Source organism: Dama dama, chromosome 30, assembly GCF_033118175.1.
Source record: "Dama dama isolate Ldn47 chromosome 30, ASM3311817v1, whole genome shotgun sequence".
NCBI classification, from domain to species: Eukaryota; Metazoa; Chordata; class Mammalia; order Artiodactyla; family Cervidae; genus Dama; species Dama dama.
This window is the reverse complement of record NC_083710.1, coordinates 73,968,071-73,983,546: the sequence shown is the minus strand read 5'-3', so window position 1 is coordinate 73,983,546 and position 15,476 is coordinate 73,968,071. Positions and strand designations below refer to the sequence as shown.

Here is a 15,476-nt window from a genome sequence, read left to right as displayed (position 1 = left end):
AGTTCCCTGATTTGGGGAAGCCTGGTTGATTGCATGTGGTTGGTTGTTCTTAAGTTTTTTCTCGAATCTGAGTGCATTGATTCTGGCTTAGGTTTTGGTTTGTGGGCACAGACTGCCAAGACTTCAGAGCCACCCCAGCCCCATGGCTTCCTTGTTTAATTACTTTAAAAGTTGGAATATTGAAATTTCAGTTGGGAACTTGCTGTGTGTGGGGACAGTTGTAGACCAAGGAGAGGCCTCTCATGGATTTTCTGTCCAGGGCTGGTTCCTATTATCCCAGCTGGGCACATGATAGTGTGACAGTGACAGTGGGCAGTGAAGATTTAATGAGTGACTCTTACCTATATGCAGATATACTTGTGCCCACCTCTGGGTTAAGTTTAAATTTCTTTCCTGGAATTGTCACATGAGGCTTCTCTCAATTCCCATGTTGTCTAAAAAGACTGTTGCCGGGAGCCGTTATGGGGGGTCCCGCCCGTGACGAGGTCATGAAGAAAATACCGGGCAGGCAAGGCCGTCCGGGACCCCATCCATGACGAGGTCACGAGGAAAAAACCTGACAGGCAAGGCCATCTAGGATAAGCCTGGAGGATAAACCTCCAGGTTGGCCTCGGCCTCTACCCCACCCTGTATCCTCCCCCCTTTTTCTGCTGTTGTTCTTGTTTACCCTGCTGCGGATTCTTGTGTTGCCTGCCGAGAGCTCTCCTGCTCCTCTTTCACTGAATAAAAACCAACTTAAAACCCTAATTAATAAATCTGGATGCTGGTACCCTATGAAGGGACCAGAGATGAAGGAAATGCTTCATTTCAAACATTTTGCTGGCATTCTGGCTTGTTTGATAAATGTGTGATTTCATTGCACAAAATGCTCTTGATTGTGCTAAACATCCTAAGCACAGTACGCTAACAAAAACTATTAAGCATAGGCCCCTTCGCGGGGTGAGAAAAGCTCCACTAATATGATAGCCAAAAATGTGCCTAATAGAAAATACTGTAGATAGAGATTAGCTGGCGACTTCTTGCAGGTGGTTAACTATTAGACTAAGAGCCTGTTTTGTGCCATATCTGCTGTTTCTGCAGTCCTTCGCATTTCTGTTCTGTAAAAATGTAATCCTATCTAGTTCCCATAGAGATGACGCTTATTAGAAAGGAAATAGATTAATTATAAGAAAAACAGGGTCGGCTACTGAAGTTACTTAAGTCACACCAGGTGCATGCCATAAAATGTTAGCCTGAAGGCCAAATGATAAGAAAGACTCTTGTGAACTAAAAAGTATGTGGGTGACATCCAGTTTCGGTTGAAGGTCAAGTTGCTGTAATGTTTTGAGATGCCCTGTGTGTAAGCAATATGCACTTCCCCCAAAGATGTTGTTAAGGGTATAAAGGAGCCGTGCAAAAATAAACTTCAGACTTAGCCCCGAGCTTTGTCTCACTCTCTCTCTCATTCGCCGAAGCCATTCATCCTGAGGGTTCCCCTGGATCCTGCTGGGGCTGGACCCCGGCAGACTGTGCTGATCCTCCTACCAACCTCTGTACTTCTTGCTTCCCTAAGTGCCCAGGGTAGTCATGTCAATGGCCTCCATTTTTTAACACATGAGCACACGTTTCTTTCATATTCCCCAGCACCTAACACAGGGACAGGGTCTGGCAGAGAACCCAATGATCAGTTCTGTACTGAGCTGACTGAACTAGAGTTCTCAACAAGAATTCTAGAACCAGGGATCAGTTTTTTCAAAAATGCTAATTTAAGACCAGGTAGCTTTTCTTGATTAGTATTTGTGTTGGTTTAGTATTATCAAATATGAATTCATTCCTTTCAACTTTTTTATTTTAGGGGATAGTGGTGGAAAGAGGAACTTACTCTGAGTTCCTGAAATCCGGGATAGATATTTTTTCCCTTTTTGAGAATGGGAATGAGCAGTCTGAACCATCTCCAGTGCCAGGAACTCCCACTGTGATCTCTGAGTCTTTGGTTCAGTCTCTCCTATCTCCCAGACCCTCGTTGATAGATGCGGCTCCAGAAGACCAAGAAGTGAGTTTCTCATCCTGCAGTGTGCCCGGGTCTGTCTGCTCTTGGTGGTCTCATGAACCTTCAGCCTGCTCATGACATCTTCATTTGTCCGAAAGTAGACCCTAAGGTTCCCAAAGTCTTGTTCCATGGAATTGATAGAAGAGCATGAAGGAAGCAAGCCTGCTTGGGGTTCCCTTTGGATGTAGGATGGAGACTCTTATGGAGATCAGTACTGGTGCACTGCAATGAATTTCTGAGTGAATGTGGCTCACACTGATTGAGGACTCTTCACTTTGCCATAGTTACATCCTACTCATGCTGGTGGCCCCTGGCTTCCCTTATGCATCCCCAGGCTTAATGTGAAGACCCCCTTAGACTGAGTCCTGCTGTTGTCATGTTAAATCATCTACTTTTCCTCTATGTTGAAATGTTCTAGCACTCATGTGACTGACGGTATTATCTTACCTCTGTGTCAGATGGTTTGTGATAGGCTAGAGGCAACGTGTGCGAAGGACCCAACGCATGGTAGACACTTCGGTGTTAGTTCCCGTCCTCCTTTCTTACCCATCAAGACCGAGAACTACATCTTATCAACCTTGAATCCCAGTGGCCAGGAAAGAGCCGAGGAGACACTAGTCTTCTGTGACTCTATAATGCATTCTATGTCCTCCAGACAGAAATGCACTAGATCTCCCTTAAAAATATACACAGGTATTCCTTGATATCCAAACCAAGGAGATTGGAATGGTTCTGATAAATATTCAGATTAGGTATTCACTTTCTAAACTCAGGAATCACTCTCTGAAATTTAGGAACCAAATAGATTCAGATCATATACTTGCAATGTGCTATGTAAACTCCTATTTACTCTAACTCTCTGTGAACTCAGTTTACTGTATTTGGCTAGTGTTTTGAGCCCCAAGTATGTTTTATGCTTCTATCATTGAATGACACAAGTCATCTAGAGGGATACATTAGCCCCATATCTTTTTGTGTGTTATTTTAGAGGAAGTTTCTGCATTTATGCATTAATTGATCTTGTTGTGTGTGAGTTGAGATTCAGGTTCTATTTTAAGTAAATCTCCCCAACAGTGAATGACCTCATGTGAATGACATTTGATTATTTTTCATAGATTCCTATGAGTGGGATGGCTGGGTTCAGGGGTAAACACATATGTGGTTTGGCCAGATATTCCCACACCCTTCTCCGTAGGAGATGGACCATTCTGCACTCCTACCAGTGTATGAGATGTGTCTGTTTCCCACAGCTTTGCAGAGGAGGACATTGTTGAACTCTTGAAATTTGGGGTTCATTTTTAAAAATTTCATCTCTCACTGCCATTTTTCTCTTTTAGGCTGAGAATATACAGGTTGTACTACCTCTGGAGGATCATTTGGAAGGAAAAGTTGGTCTTAAGACCTATAAGAATTACTTCACAGCTGGGGCTCACTGGTCTGTCATCATCTTCCTTATTCTAGTAAACATCACAGCTCAGGTACATAAGGGTGTTTATTTTGATTTGTGCACTCAGCTATTTATATTGTATTTTATATTTCTTATTAAATATTTGTATTAAGAGATTTATCTCAAAGACGTGGCTCATGCAGTTGTGGGCCTAGCTTGGTGAATGTGAAATCAGCAAGGCAGGCCTGCAGACTGAAATCTCAGACAGGAGCTGACCCTGATGTCTTGAGGCAGAATTTCTTTCTCCTCCAGGAAGCCTCAGGTTTTGCTCTAAGGACCTTTGACTGACTGGATGAGGCAACCACAGTGTTGAGAGTGATCTCCTCTACTTAAGTTCTGATGATGGATGTAAGCCACATCCACAAAATATCTTCAGAGCAACATCTGGATGAGTATTTGGTTGAATCACTGGAGACTGGCCCAGCCAAGCTGACACCCAGAACTGACCATCACTGTACCTGTCAAGTTTTTTGCTTTGAAAAATCCCAACATTTGTTCTGTTATTACTGACTTTGGAGTCCACTTGGGTTTGCATTGAAGTACATTATATTTGGGGAGCAAAGTCTTCTAAGGAAAAGCGGATTTATTTCAAAGATATTAACATGTAAGATGCCCTCTCCTGACCTGTGGTCATCGGGGTGAGAGGCTTGGCGCAGACCTGAGCCGGAAGGACCGTCTTTGTGTCCTGGAGCCTTCCCCTCCCCCACCCTGGTGACGTCAGTGTCTGAGTGACTGTGTTTCCTGCTTCAGGTCGCCTACACCCTGCAGGACTGGTGGCTTGCATACTGGTGAGTGATTCCTGGTCTGACCCAAAGTTCTGTGAAATCTACACGGCACCTCACTTTCCCACAGAGTCAGGGGGAGAGATGGGGCGAGTTCAGCCTCCTCTTCTGACCCTCACGTAGTTTCCCTGAAGAAAAATGAAAGTTTCTGTGGGTGTTGTTTGATCCCTTTGTGGTCTCTCCCCATGTCCTTTCCTTTAGCAACTTCTTTGCAATATTTTTTTCTTTTTTTGAACTTTTAATCATGTATTGGGAAATGGCTGATTAACAAGGTGTGATAGTTTCTTTTGAATAGGGAAGGACGCAGCCATACATATACATGTATCCATTCTCCCCCAAACTTCCCTCCCATCTGCCACATAGCATTAGGCAGACTTCCATGTGTTATACAATAAGTCCTTGTTGGTTACCCATTTTAAATTTAGCAGTTTGTGCCTGAACATCCAAACTCTCTAACTATCCTTCCCTTTGACCACTGTAAGTTCATTTTCTAAGTCTATCTTCACAGATAATTTTGAAAACTGAAAGTTGTGATACAGATTTTTTTAAAGAGAGATACACACAGGGCCTTTCAAGCTGGGAAACACTTCCCAGCATAATATACATTTCTTGAATTGAGGTAATTTTTTTGTGGTATCTGTGTAAATCCTATGTGTATCTATAGTGTAATATTTTTCATTTTCTGTTCCATAGGGCGGATGTACAAAGTGGCCTGTATTTGGGGGGGGGGGGTATTTAAAAGAAGATGAAGAGGTAGTATTTGTTCTGAACTGGTACTTAGGAGTTTATTCAGGTAAAGTTGAGTCATCTGCTCTAGAATACCAGAGTTTAAAGTGATTACAGTGAGTCTGTGTGAGCAACTAGGGCTTTCAGAGTAATTCAGTAATGTCTTAGTAGATTAAGTATCTGAATCGCATTTACTCTGTGAATTAATTAGAATAATTATTTTAAAGATCTACTAGGGGTCGCACAGTCAGACACGACTGAAGCGACTTAGCAGCAGCAGCAGCAGAAGAAAAAAAGTTGAATGAAGACTCTTAACTTGTTCCATACTGGATTTTGGTAGTTAAGCCAGGATTGCATATTGAGAAAATCAGCCACTGGAAATATGTAGCTACTGTGTGTTCTAATAGGTGCTTTAGCTAAATCTTATATCACCATATGGATGGGCAAGGGGACTAGAAATAAATTCCACCCTGTGGTTCAGGTTGTTCCAATTCTGTCTGAATAAACCCTGGCTTTTATTGATCTTGGATGAAATCCTTGGCAACATGGGCCACAAATAGAAGCATTATTCCCCTCCCCAGGTATGCAAAGCTCCGCTTTCCACACTGCTCATCTCCTGGGCTTCACTAATAACATGAGAAGCTAAGCAGGGGAAGTCCAGTGTCTGGAATTAGGATTCCTTCTCTTTCTTACCCTGAGATCACAGTGTTACCTCCTCCCCAACTGTGTGATTAATACAAAATTTGGTTTGCCAGACTAATATTAACTATTAACATGACTCTGTCTATTCACAAGAATATTTAAAATATATATAGCTTAGCATTACATACTATTTAAAGTATGTCTTTAACACAAATTTTAAATGCTTTCTTCATCCATTCATCTGTTTATGGACATTTAAGTTGCTTCCATATCCTAGCTTTTGTCAATAGTGTTGCTATGAACACTGGGGTGCAGGTGTCTTTTTGAATTATGGTTTTCTCAGGGTATATGCCCAGTAGTGGGATTGCTGGGTCGTATGGTGGTGCTATTTTCAGTTTTTAAAGGAACCTCCATACTGTTCTCCATAGTGACTGTAGCAATTTGCATTCCTACTAACAGTGCAAGAAGGTTCTCTTTTTCCACACCTTCTCTAGCATTTATTATTTGTATATTTTTTGATGATGGCCATTCTGACTTGTGTGAGGTAATACTTTATTATAGTTTTGATCTGCATTTCTCAAATAACAATATTGAGCATCTTTTCATTTGCCTCTTGACCATCTGTATGTCTTCTTTGGAGAAAGGTCTATATAGGTCTTCTGCCCACTTTTTAATTGGGTTGTTTTCTGTTTTTTTTTTTTTTTTTTTTTTTAATGTTAAGCTGCATGAGCTGTTTGTAAATTGTGGAGATTAATCCCTGGTCAGTTACTTATTTTGTAATTATTTTCTCCCATTCTCAGGGCTGTCTTTTCATCTCATTTATGGTACATATAGACACTAGATCAGGGGAGGAGGGCTCTTTGGGTAGCTCAAATGGTAAATAATTTTCTTGCAATGCTGGAGACCTGAGTTTCATCCCTGGATCAGGAAGGACCCCTGGATAAGGGAGTGGCAAACCACTCCAATATTCATGCTTGGAGAATTCCATGGACAGAGGAGCCTGGTGGGCTACAGTCTATGGGGTTGCAAGGAATTGGAGATGACTGAAGACTAACACACATGTACACTGGAATATTACTTATCCACAGAAAGGAATGAAATTGGGTCATTTGTGAGATGTGGATGGATCTAGAGTCTGTCATGCAAATTAAAGTTAGTCAGAAAGAGAAAAACAGAAAAAATACTTTTATTAATGCATACAGATGGAATCTAGCCTCTTCATGGATCACTGCCTTATCAGGGTGAAGAGGCTTGTGTAACTCAGTGGTGCTATGAGCTATGCCAAGTAGGGCCACCTAAGAAGGATGGATCATAGTGGAGAGTTCTGGCAAAATATAATCCACTGGAGGAGAGAATGGCAAACCACTCCAGTGTACTAGCCATGAGAAACCCATGAACTGCATAAAAGGCAAAAAGACAAAACACCGAAAGATTAGCCCCCCAGGTCAGAAGGTGTCCAGTATGCTACTGGGGAAGAGCAGAAGACAACTATTAATACCTTTAGACAGAATGAAGTGGCTAGGTCAAAGTGGAAATGACACTTGGTTGTGGATGGGGCTGGTGGGGAAAGTAAAATCGGATGCTATAAAGAACAGTATTGCATAGGAACCTGGAATGTTAGGTCCATGAATCAAGGTAAATTGGACATGGTCAAGCAGGAGATGGTGAGTGTAAACATAGACATCTTATGAATCAGTGAACTAAAATGGACGGGAATGGGTGATTTTAATTCAGATGACCATTATATCTACTACTGTGGGTACGAATCACTTAGAAGAAATGGAATAGCCCTCATAATCAACAAAAGTCCAGAATGAAGTTCTTGGGTGCAACCTTAAAAACAACAGAATGATCTCAGTTCATTTCTAAGGCAAACCATTCAACATCTCAGTAATCCAAGTCTATGTCCCAACTACTGATGCCGAAGAAGCTAAAGTTGTTCAGTTCTGTGAAGACCTAAAAGACCTCCTAGAACTAAATGCAGAGTTCCAGAGAATAGCAAGGAGAGACCAGAAGCCCTTCTTCAATGGACAATACAAAGAAATAGAGGAAAACAAAAGGAAGGGTAAGGCTAGAGATCTCTTCAAGAAAATTGGAAATATCAAAGGAACATTTCATCCGAAGATGGGCACAATAAAGGACAGAAATGGTAAAGACCTAATTGGAGCAGAAGACATCAAGAAGAGATGGAAAGAATACACAGAAGAACTATACAATAAAAATCTTAATGACCTGGATAACCACAATGATGTCATCTCTCACTCAGAGCCAGACATTCTGGAGTGTGAATTCAAGTGAGCCTTAGGAAGCACTGCTGCCTACAAAGGTAGTAGAGATGATAGAATTCCAGCAGAGCTATTTAAAATCCTAAAAGATTTAAAGTGCTATTAAAGTGCTGCACTCAATATGTCAGCAAATTTGGAAAACCCAACAGTGGCCAGGACTGGAAAAGGTCAATCCTCATCCCAATTCCCAAGAAGAGCAGTACTAAAGAATGTTCAACCCACCAGACAATTGTGCTCATCTCCCATATGAGTAACATTATGCTCACAATCCTTCAAGCTACGTTTCAGCATTATGTGAACTGAGAACTTCCAGATGTTCAAGCTGGGTTTAGAAAAGGTAGAGGAACCAGAGATCACATTGCCAACATTTCCTGGATCATAGAGAAAGCAAGGGAATTCCAGAAAGACATCTACCTCTGTTTCACTATTTAAGCTAAAGCCTTTAACTGTTTTTATCATAACAAACTATGGAAAACTCTTAAAGAGATGGGAATGCCAGACCATCTTACCTATATCCTGAGAAACCTGTATGCAGATCAAGAAACAATAGTTAGAACCCTATATGGAACAGCTGATTGGTTCAGGATTGAGAAAGGAGTACAAAAAGGTTGCTTATTGTCACCCCGTTTATTTAACTTATACACAGAGCACATCTTGTGAAATGCCAGGGTGGATGGCTTACAAGCTAGAATAAAGATTGCTGGAGAATATCAATTTCAGATATGTGGGTAATAGCACTCTAATGGCAGAAAGTAAAAAGGAACTAAAGAGCCTCTTGATGAGGGTGAAAAAACCAACTTAAAACTGAATATTATAAAAACTAAGATCACGCATCTAGTCCCATCACTTCATGCAAACAGAAGGGGAAAATGTGGGAGCAGTGACAGATTTCCTCTTCTTGGGCTCTAAAATCACTGTGGATGGTGACTGCAGCCATGGAATTAGAAGACATTGCAGGAAAGCTATGACAGACCTCGACAGTGTGTTAAAAAGCAGAGACATCACTTTGCCGACAAAGGTCTGTATACTCAAGGCTATGTTCTTTCCAGTAGTCATGCACGGATGTGAGAGCTGGACAATAAAGAAGGCTGAACACTGAAGAATTGATGCTTTAGAACTGTGGTCCTAGAGAAGACTTGAGATTGAGAGTCCCTTGGACAGCAGGGAGATCGAAACCATCAGTCTTAAAGGAAATCAACCTTAAATACTCACTGAAGTACTGATGCTGAAGCTGAAGCTCCAATACTTTGGCCTCCTGATGCAAGCAGCTGACTCACTGGAAAAGACTCTGATGCTGGGAAAGGTTGAAGTCAGAACAAGGGGGTGACAGAATATGAGCTGGTTGGATGGCATCACCAATTCATGAACTTGGGCAAACTCCAGGAGATGGTGAGGGACAGGGAAGCCTGGCGTGCTGCAGTCAGTGGGGTTACAAAGTGTTGGACGCGACTTGGTGACTGAACAAAAAACAACAGCAACATGGAATCGAGAAAAATGGTACAGATGATCCTATTTGCAGGGGATGACTAGAGTTGTAGTTGCAAAGAATAGATGTTTGGACACAGAGCAGGAATGGGGAGGTGAGGGAAATAAATTGAAAGATTAGGACTGACACATACACACTACCATGTGTAAAACAGACAGCTTGTGGGAAGCTGCTGTATAGCACAGGGTGCTCAGCTCAGTGCTCTGCGATGACCCAGAGGGGAGGGATGGGGGGAAGGGAGGTCCAAGAGGGAAGGGATATATGTACACATATGGCTGATTTACTCTGTTGAGCAGCAGAAACTAACACAACATTGTAAAGTAACTATACCCTAATAATTTTTTTAAAATGAGTAAAAATTAAAATATCTTCACAGGAAATGCTTGCAAAAGTTTTCTACAAAGAATAAGTTATGTAAAAACCCACTCATTGAAATTTGGTATTTATTTTATTAATCACTTGATAAGAAATTTGAATCTACCAGCTGTTTACTTTCTGAATGGACAATGAGGGCTTAAAGAAGAAGGAAGGGTTTCTGTTACACATTCATATAGGATTGTGGGCTAAGGCAAATGACTGTTGGTGGAATTCAGGAATTTAAGCAGCTTTCAGTATTTAAATAATACTGATGTGGCAGCTGAATGGAAAAAATTACTTGATGGAATATATATTGCTGAAGTTATCTCCACTTAATATAGCATTGTGAGTTGAAGAGATGTTTGGAAGGCTATTTTAATTTTTATATGTATAGTAGTGCTCATTTATGTCATTGATAAGGCATAAATTTAAATGATTATGTTTATTTACAAATGCTTTGGGGTTCTATAAAATAGTGAGAGATTCGTTTCTATTATCTTGTTTAGATGATCTCATGTCAAAATATGATTTGTAGTTTCTTGCAGTTCAATTATTTAAGAGATTGTCCACTTGCAACTTAGCATGGTCTTTTCATGCTCTTTATAGCTACTTGGGCATAGAAGTGGCTACTTTATTTTTAATATTTTAAATTTTTATTGTACTTGCTTTCCAATGTTGTGTTAGTTTCTGTTGTACAGCCAAGTGAACCATTGAACATATATCCTCTTTTTGGATTTCCTTTCCAATTAGGTCACCGCAGAGAATTAAGTAGAGTTCCCTGTGTTATATAGTAGGTTCTCAAAAAGCTACTTTACATGGAAATAAATTTCCTTGTAAATTACAAGGAAATAGTAGATTATTTCTCCTTTTCTCTGTTAATTCATGTGCTGGTAGCAAAGCATTGGAGAAGGGAGTGGCAACCCACTCCAGTATTCTTGCCTGGAAAATTCCATGGTTAGAAGAGCCTGGGGGCTACAGTCCATGGGGTTGCAAAGAGTATGACTTGACTGAGCAATTAACACTTTCATTTTTACCAAAGCATACCTTACTTTCAGATTATGGGACGTGTTGTAAATAATGATATTTGAAATGTGGAGAAAGGAAGACCAGCTAGTTGTATAATTATCTGTCTTATAAGTTTTATTAGAACTTGTAATTGAATTAGGCAAGCCTAGAATGAAGCTATAGTTTACACATGATTTTTTTTCCTCCATGTTGTTTCTATTTAGTGGGAGGAAAACAGTGATTTTTATATTTTTCTTTATAAATATATTTTTGAAAGCATTAAAATCTTACAGAATCTACTTCATATATATATATATATATATGTTTTTTATTCTGTATATATGTAAATCTCTATACAAATTTTATTTATAGAATAAAATACATGGTACCTTTTTAAACTGCCTTCCATGCTTTAGCATGGTTAAGGATAAGACAGATCTTGTGCTGAGTGATGCTTCTTTATTTCAGGGTTAACTGTGTTGACTGTCCTTTTTGGTATAACAAGGTCTCTGTTGATGTTCTACATCCTTGTTAATTCTTCACGAACTTTGCACAGGAAAATGTTGGAGACCATTTTAAGAGCTCCGGTATTGTTCTTCCATAGAAATCCAATAGGTAAGTCAGACACCAAATTTCTTAATGAATATGTCTTGTTAACACCTTACATGCCTATTTACATTTTCATATTTGAAAATGGAAGAGATGCTTGGAAGAAAATCACTATGTATGTTTATTCATTTTCTACAAAAAGCTTCACTGGTAATTTTCCCTACCAGAGAAAATTTGAATATAGAAACATATAAACCTTTATCCCAGTTTATGCATGTCTGTAAAAATATATGAATGCTTACTTTGCAGGATGATTTAGGAGTCCATTTGTTATGTGGCGTATGAAACACCCAACAAATGATGAAAATGTGTTGAAATGTTTTTGACTAGTTGTTAAAACGTTGGCTGTGTTTCATAATGTTAAACTAACTAAGAAGGACCATCTTCCAGGAATATCTCTACAGAAGACAGGCTGTGTGTTTCTTTCTTTCACAGACCAACCAGTTCTGGGACCACAGAGCTCTGACATGTGCCCATATTTTGAGTTTTACCTAAATGGTAATGTAAAATTAATTAAAATACAAGATCAGTGAAATGTAAGCATCCTCTTCAATAAAATCAACTCTCTAGTTTTACAATGGACTTTTGGTTACCCTAAAGATGTCTTGTGATACCTAGCAGGTGGATCTTCATTATTAAGTAAGAGTGTCCCTGAAGGTTTCCCAATGGTTGCTTCCTCCACCCTTCAGCAAGAGAGGCCTTCAACAAGAGAGGCCTTCAACCTGTCTTGCTTTGGAAGGTAGCCTCCTAACCTGGGTTCCTATGAAGAGTTAGTTCATCAGCGTACATACCCACTCTGCTCAGTTGGTTAGACTTCTGCTGAGGCCCAGGGTGGCTTTGTTTTTGCAGGTCATGATTGACAGGGCCTGTTGAGGTAGGGATGTAACTGGAGGGAGGACAGCAGTAACCTTGGCCTGGTCATCAACTAGTTGTGTGATCAAGGCCACAGTAGGTAGATACGACTGGGCAAGCAAATCTCCAGGCAAGATGTTGTCATGGTTCTAAATATGGACTCTGGAGCCAACTTCCTGGGTTCGGTCCTGGAGATGGTTACTTATAGTAGTAGCCAGTTAGAGTTATTTTAATACTTATATGTTAGTTATTTAATTTCTCTGTGTCTCAATTTCCTTACCTATAAAATGAGGATACTATTCACACACTTACCAATATCTTGATGTTGTGGGCATTAAGCAGGTTAACACATTCACAGCACTTAGCACAGGGTCAGTGCCTAATGAACCTAAGTGAGGATGATGACATGATGTCTGGGAACTTCCTCTCCTGTGAAATGGGATTAACTGCTGCACTTTCTGTTTCACAAGACTGTTGTAAGGATTAAATAAGACTGTTTAGTGCAGCACCTTGTGCACATTTATCCAACACATGTTCTTTAGTCCAGGCACTATGAGGAGCCTAGGATGGTAAACTGCAGAGGCCCATACAATCTCATCTTATTATGAAGCTGGAGTGAGGAAGTGATTGGAAGTCTTTGCTATTATGGCTGTGAAGTCACACTGCTTTTCCTGATGATGGGGAAACTACAGTTGTAAATTTGGGAGCATCAAGTGGGACTGTTATTAGTTATAATTTCTGTTATCACAGTCTCTGAGTGCTTGTGACCACTGTTAACCAGTCTCTTGATGACCTGTAGGCTTCTCCAGATGCTGATTTATTATTCAAGGATTTGGAACCAAGTTTAAATCTTTAAGGTCACTAATCCTAGAGCAGCAGGCATACACAGTGTGTATCTTGTCTCCCCTTCCTGTGTCTATTATCAGAACTTCATCCCTTCAAGAAAATAGAAGCCCAAATAAGTGCTACAAAGATAGGCCCTAAGGTTTAGGGGCGTCAGTTATTTACTCTTTTAGTAGTATATTAAATTGAACTCTTTCTTGTGTTTATTTTCAAATGTAGAATTTGTGATAGATTGTTTATAGCATCTTTGTCTCTGGTATGTGATGGCATGAAGAGAGAACCACATAGAGTCGTATTACTTGTTACCAAGTTCAAGCTCGCTCTGCTTGCCTCACAATGTTGATAAGTCTTACAGATGACGTGTTAAGGCAAAGAAAAATGACTTTATTTGGAAACCTGGCAGACTTAGAAGATGGCAAACTGATGTCTCAAAATAACCATCTTATTGGGGTCTGGATGCCTGGTTCTTTTATAGAACAGAGAGGAGAGGAGGCAAGGAAGTAAATTCAAAAGGCCATTTATCTTGCACAATAAGAGGGTATTTGTTCATTTTTTTCTTTTCTGCAGCCATTCAAAAGTGGTGAGGGTCAGATTGTCTCCCTGTGAGCTGAAAAAAGCCATTTTTGTTTAACGTTCAGGCAGAGGGGCAGGGTTCCCTGACCAAAGCAATGACTAGCAACAGTCAAAGAAACAGATCCAGCATGGAATCAAAATTGGCTCCTCCCTGCTATAGTTCCTTTGATTTGCACCTCCCCTGTCTGGGGCCAATGTCCTGTTCTTTCTCATCCTGAGTCTCCTCAGGGTGCACCATGCTTGCAGGGGTGGCTGCAGCATCCTTTGTTTACTGATGTGACAGGTGACATTTTTAGTTTATGCCAGATATTTACCGGAAATTCCCATATTCTATCCTGCAGCCTTAAGGCTATTAAGCCTTAAGCCTATTATTGTGGATTCTGAGAAGGGAAATAAAATCAATGATAAGTGATTCTTAGTCATTTAGTAATATTTCTGTTTTCCTGCCTACATCCCTGTGGTCTTCTTAGATGCTTATTTGTAAGTCTGTGCTTGTCACACCTGGTACACCTCTAAAAACAGTGACTTATTAAGCCAGTAGTAAACTCACGACTTAGAAATGGCCACAATCCAAAATTTACCAAAATGTGAGGTGCTGTGAGCCATCTGGAGGGAAAAAAAATTACAAAGAGACTATAATTATGTTTATTTAGAAAGTATCACTTGGAAAAATTAATCTTGATAATTAAAGCAAAATTGTTGTGAGAATTAGGATTAACTTAGGTATTTTGCAATTGTTTACTTACTGATTTAGCACTTGGAGTGAGCCTCAGATGGGATGGCTCTAAAGGGAGGGAACATTCTCAAATCCATCAATTCTTCCTGATACTGCCACAAGGTTCCCCCATTCTTTTAAAAATCAGGGCTAAGTTTCAACTCCCCACCCACTGCCATTTGGTGGTATTTTTGTTTCTCTTTAGGTATCATCCTATTTTGTCTTTCTTTTTCTCACTGACATTGGCTTATTTCATATGAATTTGTAATATATTAACTTTGTTGTTGCTTTACTTCTAAGTTGTGTCTGACTCTTTTATATTCCTATGACTGTAGCCCGCCAGGCTCCTTTGTCCATGGGATTTCCCAGGCAAGAATACTGGAGTGGGTTGCCATTTCCTCCTCTGGGGATCTTCCTGACCCAGGGATTGAACCCCTATCTCTTATGTCTCCTGCTTTGGCAGGTGGATTCTTTAGCACTGAGTCCCTAGGGAAACCCAATATATATAATATTTAATACATATACTTTATTTTTTAAAAGATTTACTTATTTATTTTTAGTTGCATTGGGTCTTTGTTGTTGCATGTAGGCTTACTCTAGTTATAGCAAGCAAGGGTTATTGTTCATTGCAGTGACTTGGCTTCTCATTGTGGTGGCTTTTTCTATTGCAGAGCTCAGGCTCTAGGCACATGGGCTTCAGTAGCTGTGGTGCACAGGCTTAGTTGCTCTGTAGCATGTGGAATCTTTCCGGACCAGGGATTGAACACATGTCCCCTCCAGTGGGGACACTGTACCACCAGGGAAGACCCGAAATACATATTCTTCAAAAATATTGTTTTTATTTGTTCATGAATTGTTTCTCTTAAAGCTTCTATCTGAGGAAATGAGTAATTTCTTGTATCCTGTTCTTGCAGGAAGAATTTTGAATCGTTTCTCCAAGGACATTGGGCATATGGTTGACTTACTGCCCCTGATATTTCTTGATTTCATCCAGGTAACGTATCAGTCCTGTCAGAGTTCTTACAGGGAAGAGCAAAGTGCCTGTTTCTCAAGGAGTTTCCACAGGGGCTGAAGGTGGGCCTTTCAGCCTGGCAGTGTGTCCTGTTATCCTTAGTAAAGGCTGTG

The 15,476-nt window shown here is 40.2% G+C and overlaps 1 protein-coding gene across 1 annotated transcript in view; it reads left to right on the top strand.

Annotated features, from left to right (window-relative positions):
• LOC133049365 (ATP-binding cassette sub-family C member 4-like) overlaps positions 1-15,476 on the top strand; it is a 153,225-nt gene that overhangs the window by 62,508 nt on the left and 75,241 nt on the right. The window contains 7 exon segments of the mRNA XM_061133340.1: positions 1,835-2,032; positions 3,367-3,507; positions 4,227-4,264; positions 4,952-4,994; positions 4,997-5,051; positions 11,228-11,374; positions 15,266-15,345. Of these exon segments, the coding sequence (XP_060989323.1) occupies positions 1,835-2,032; positions 3,367-3,507; positions 4,227-4,264; positions 4,952-4,994; positions 4,997-5,051; positions 11,228-11,374; positions 15,266-15,345 (702 nt within the window).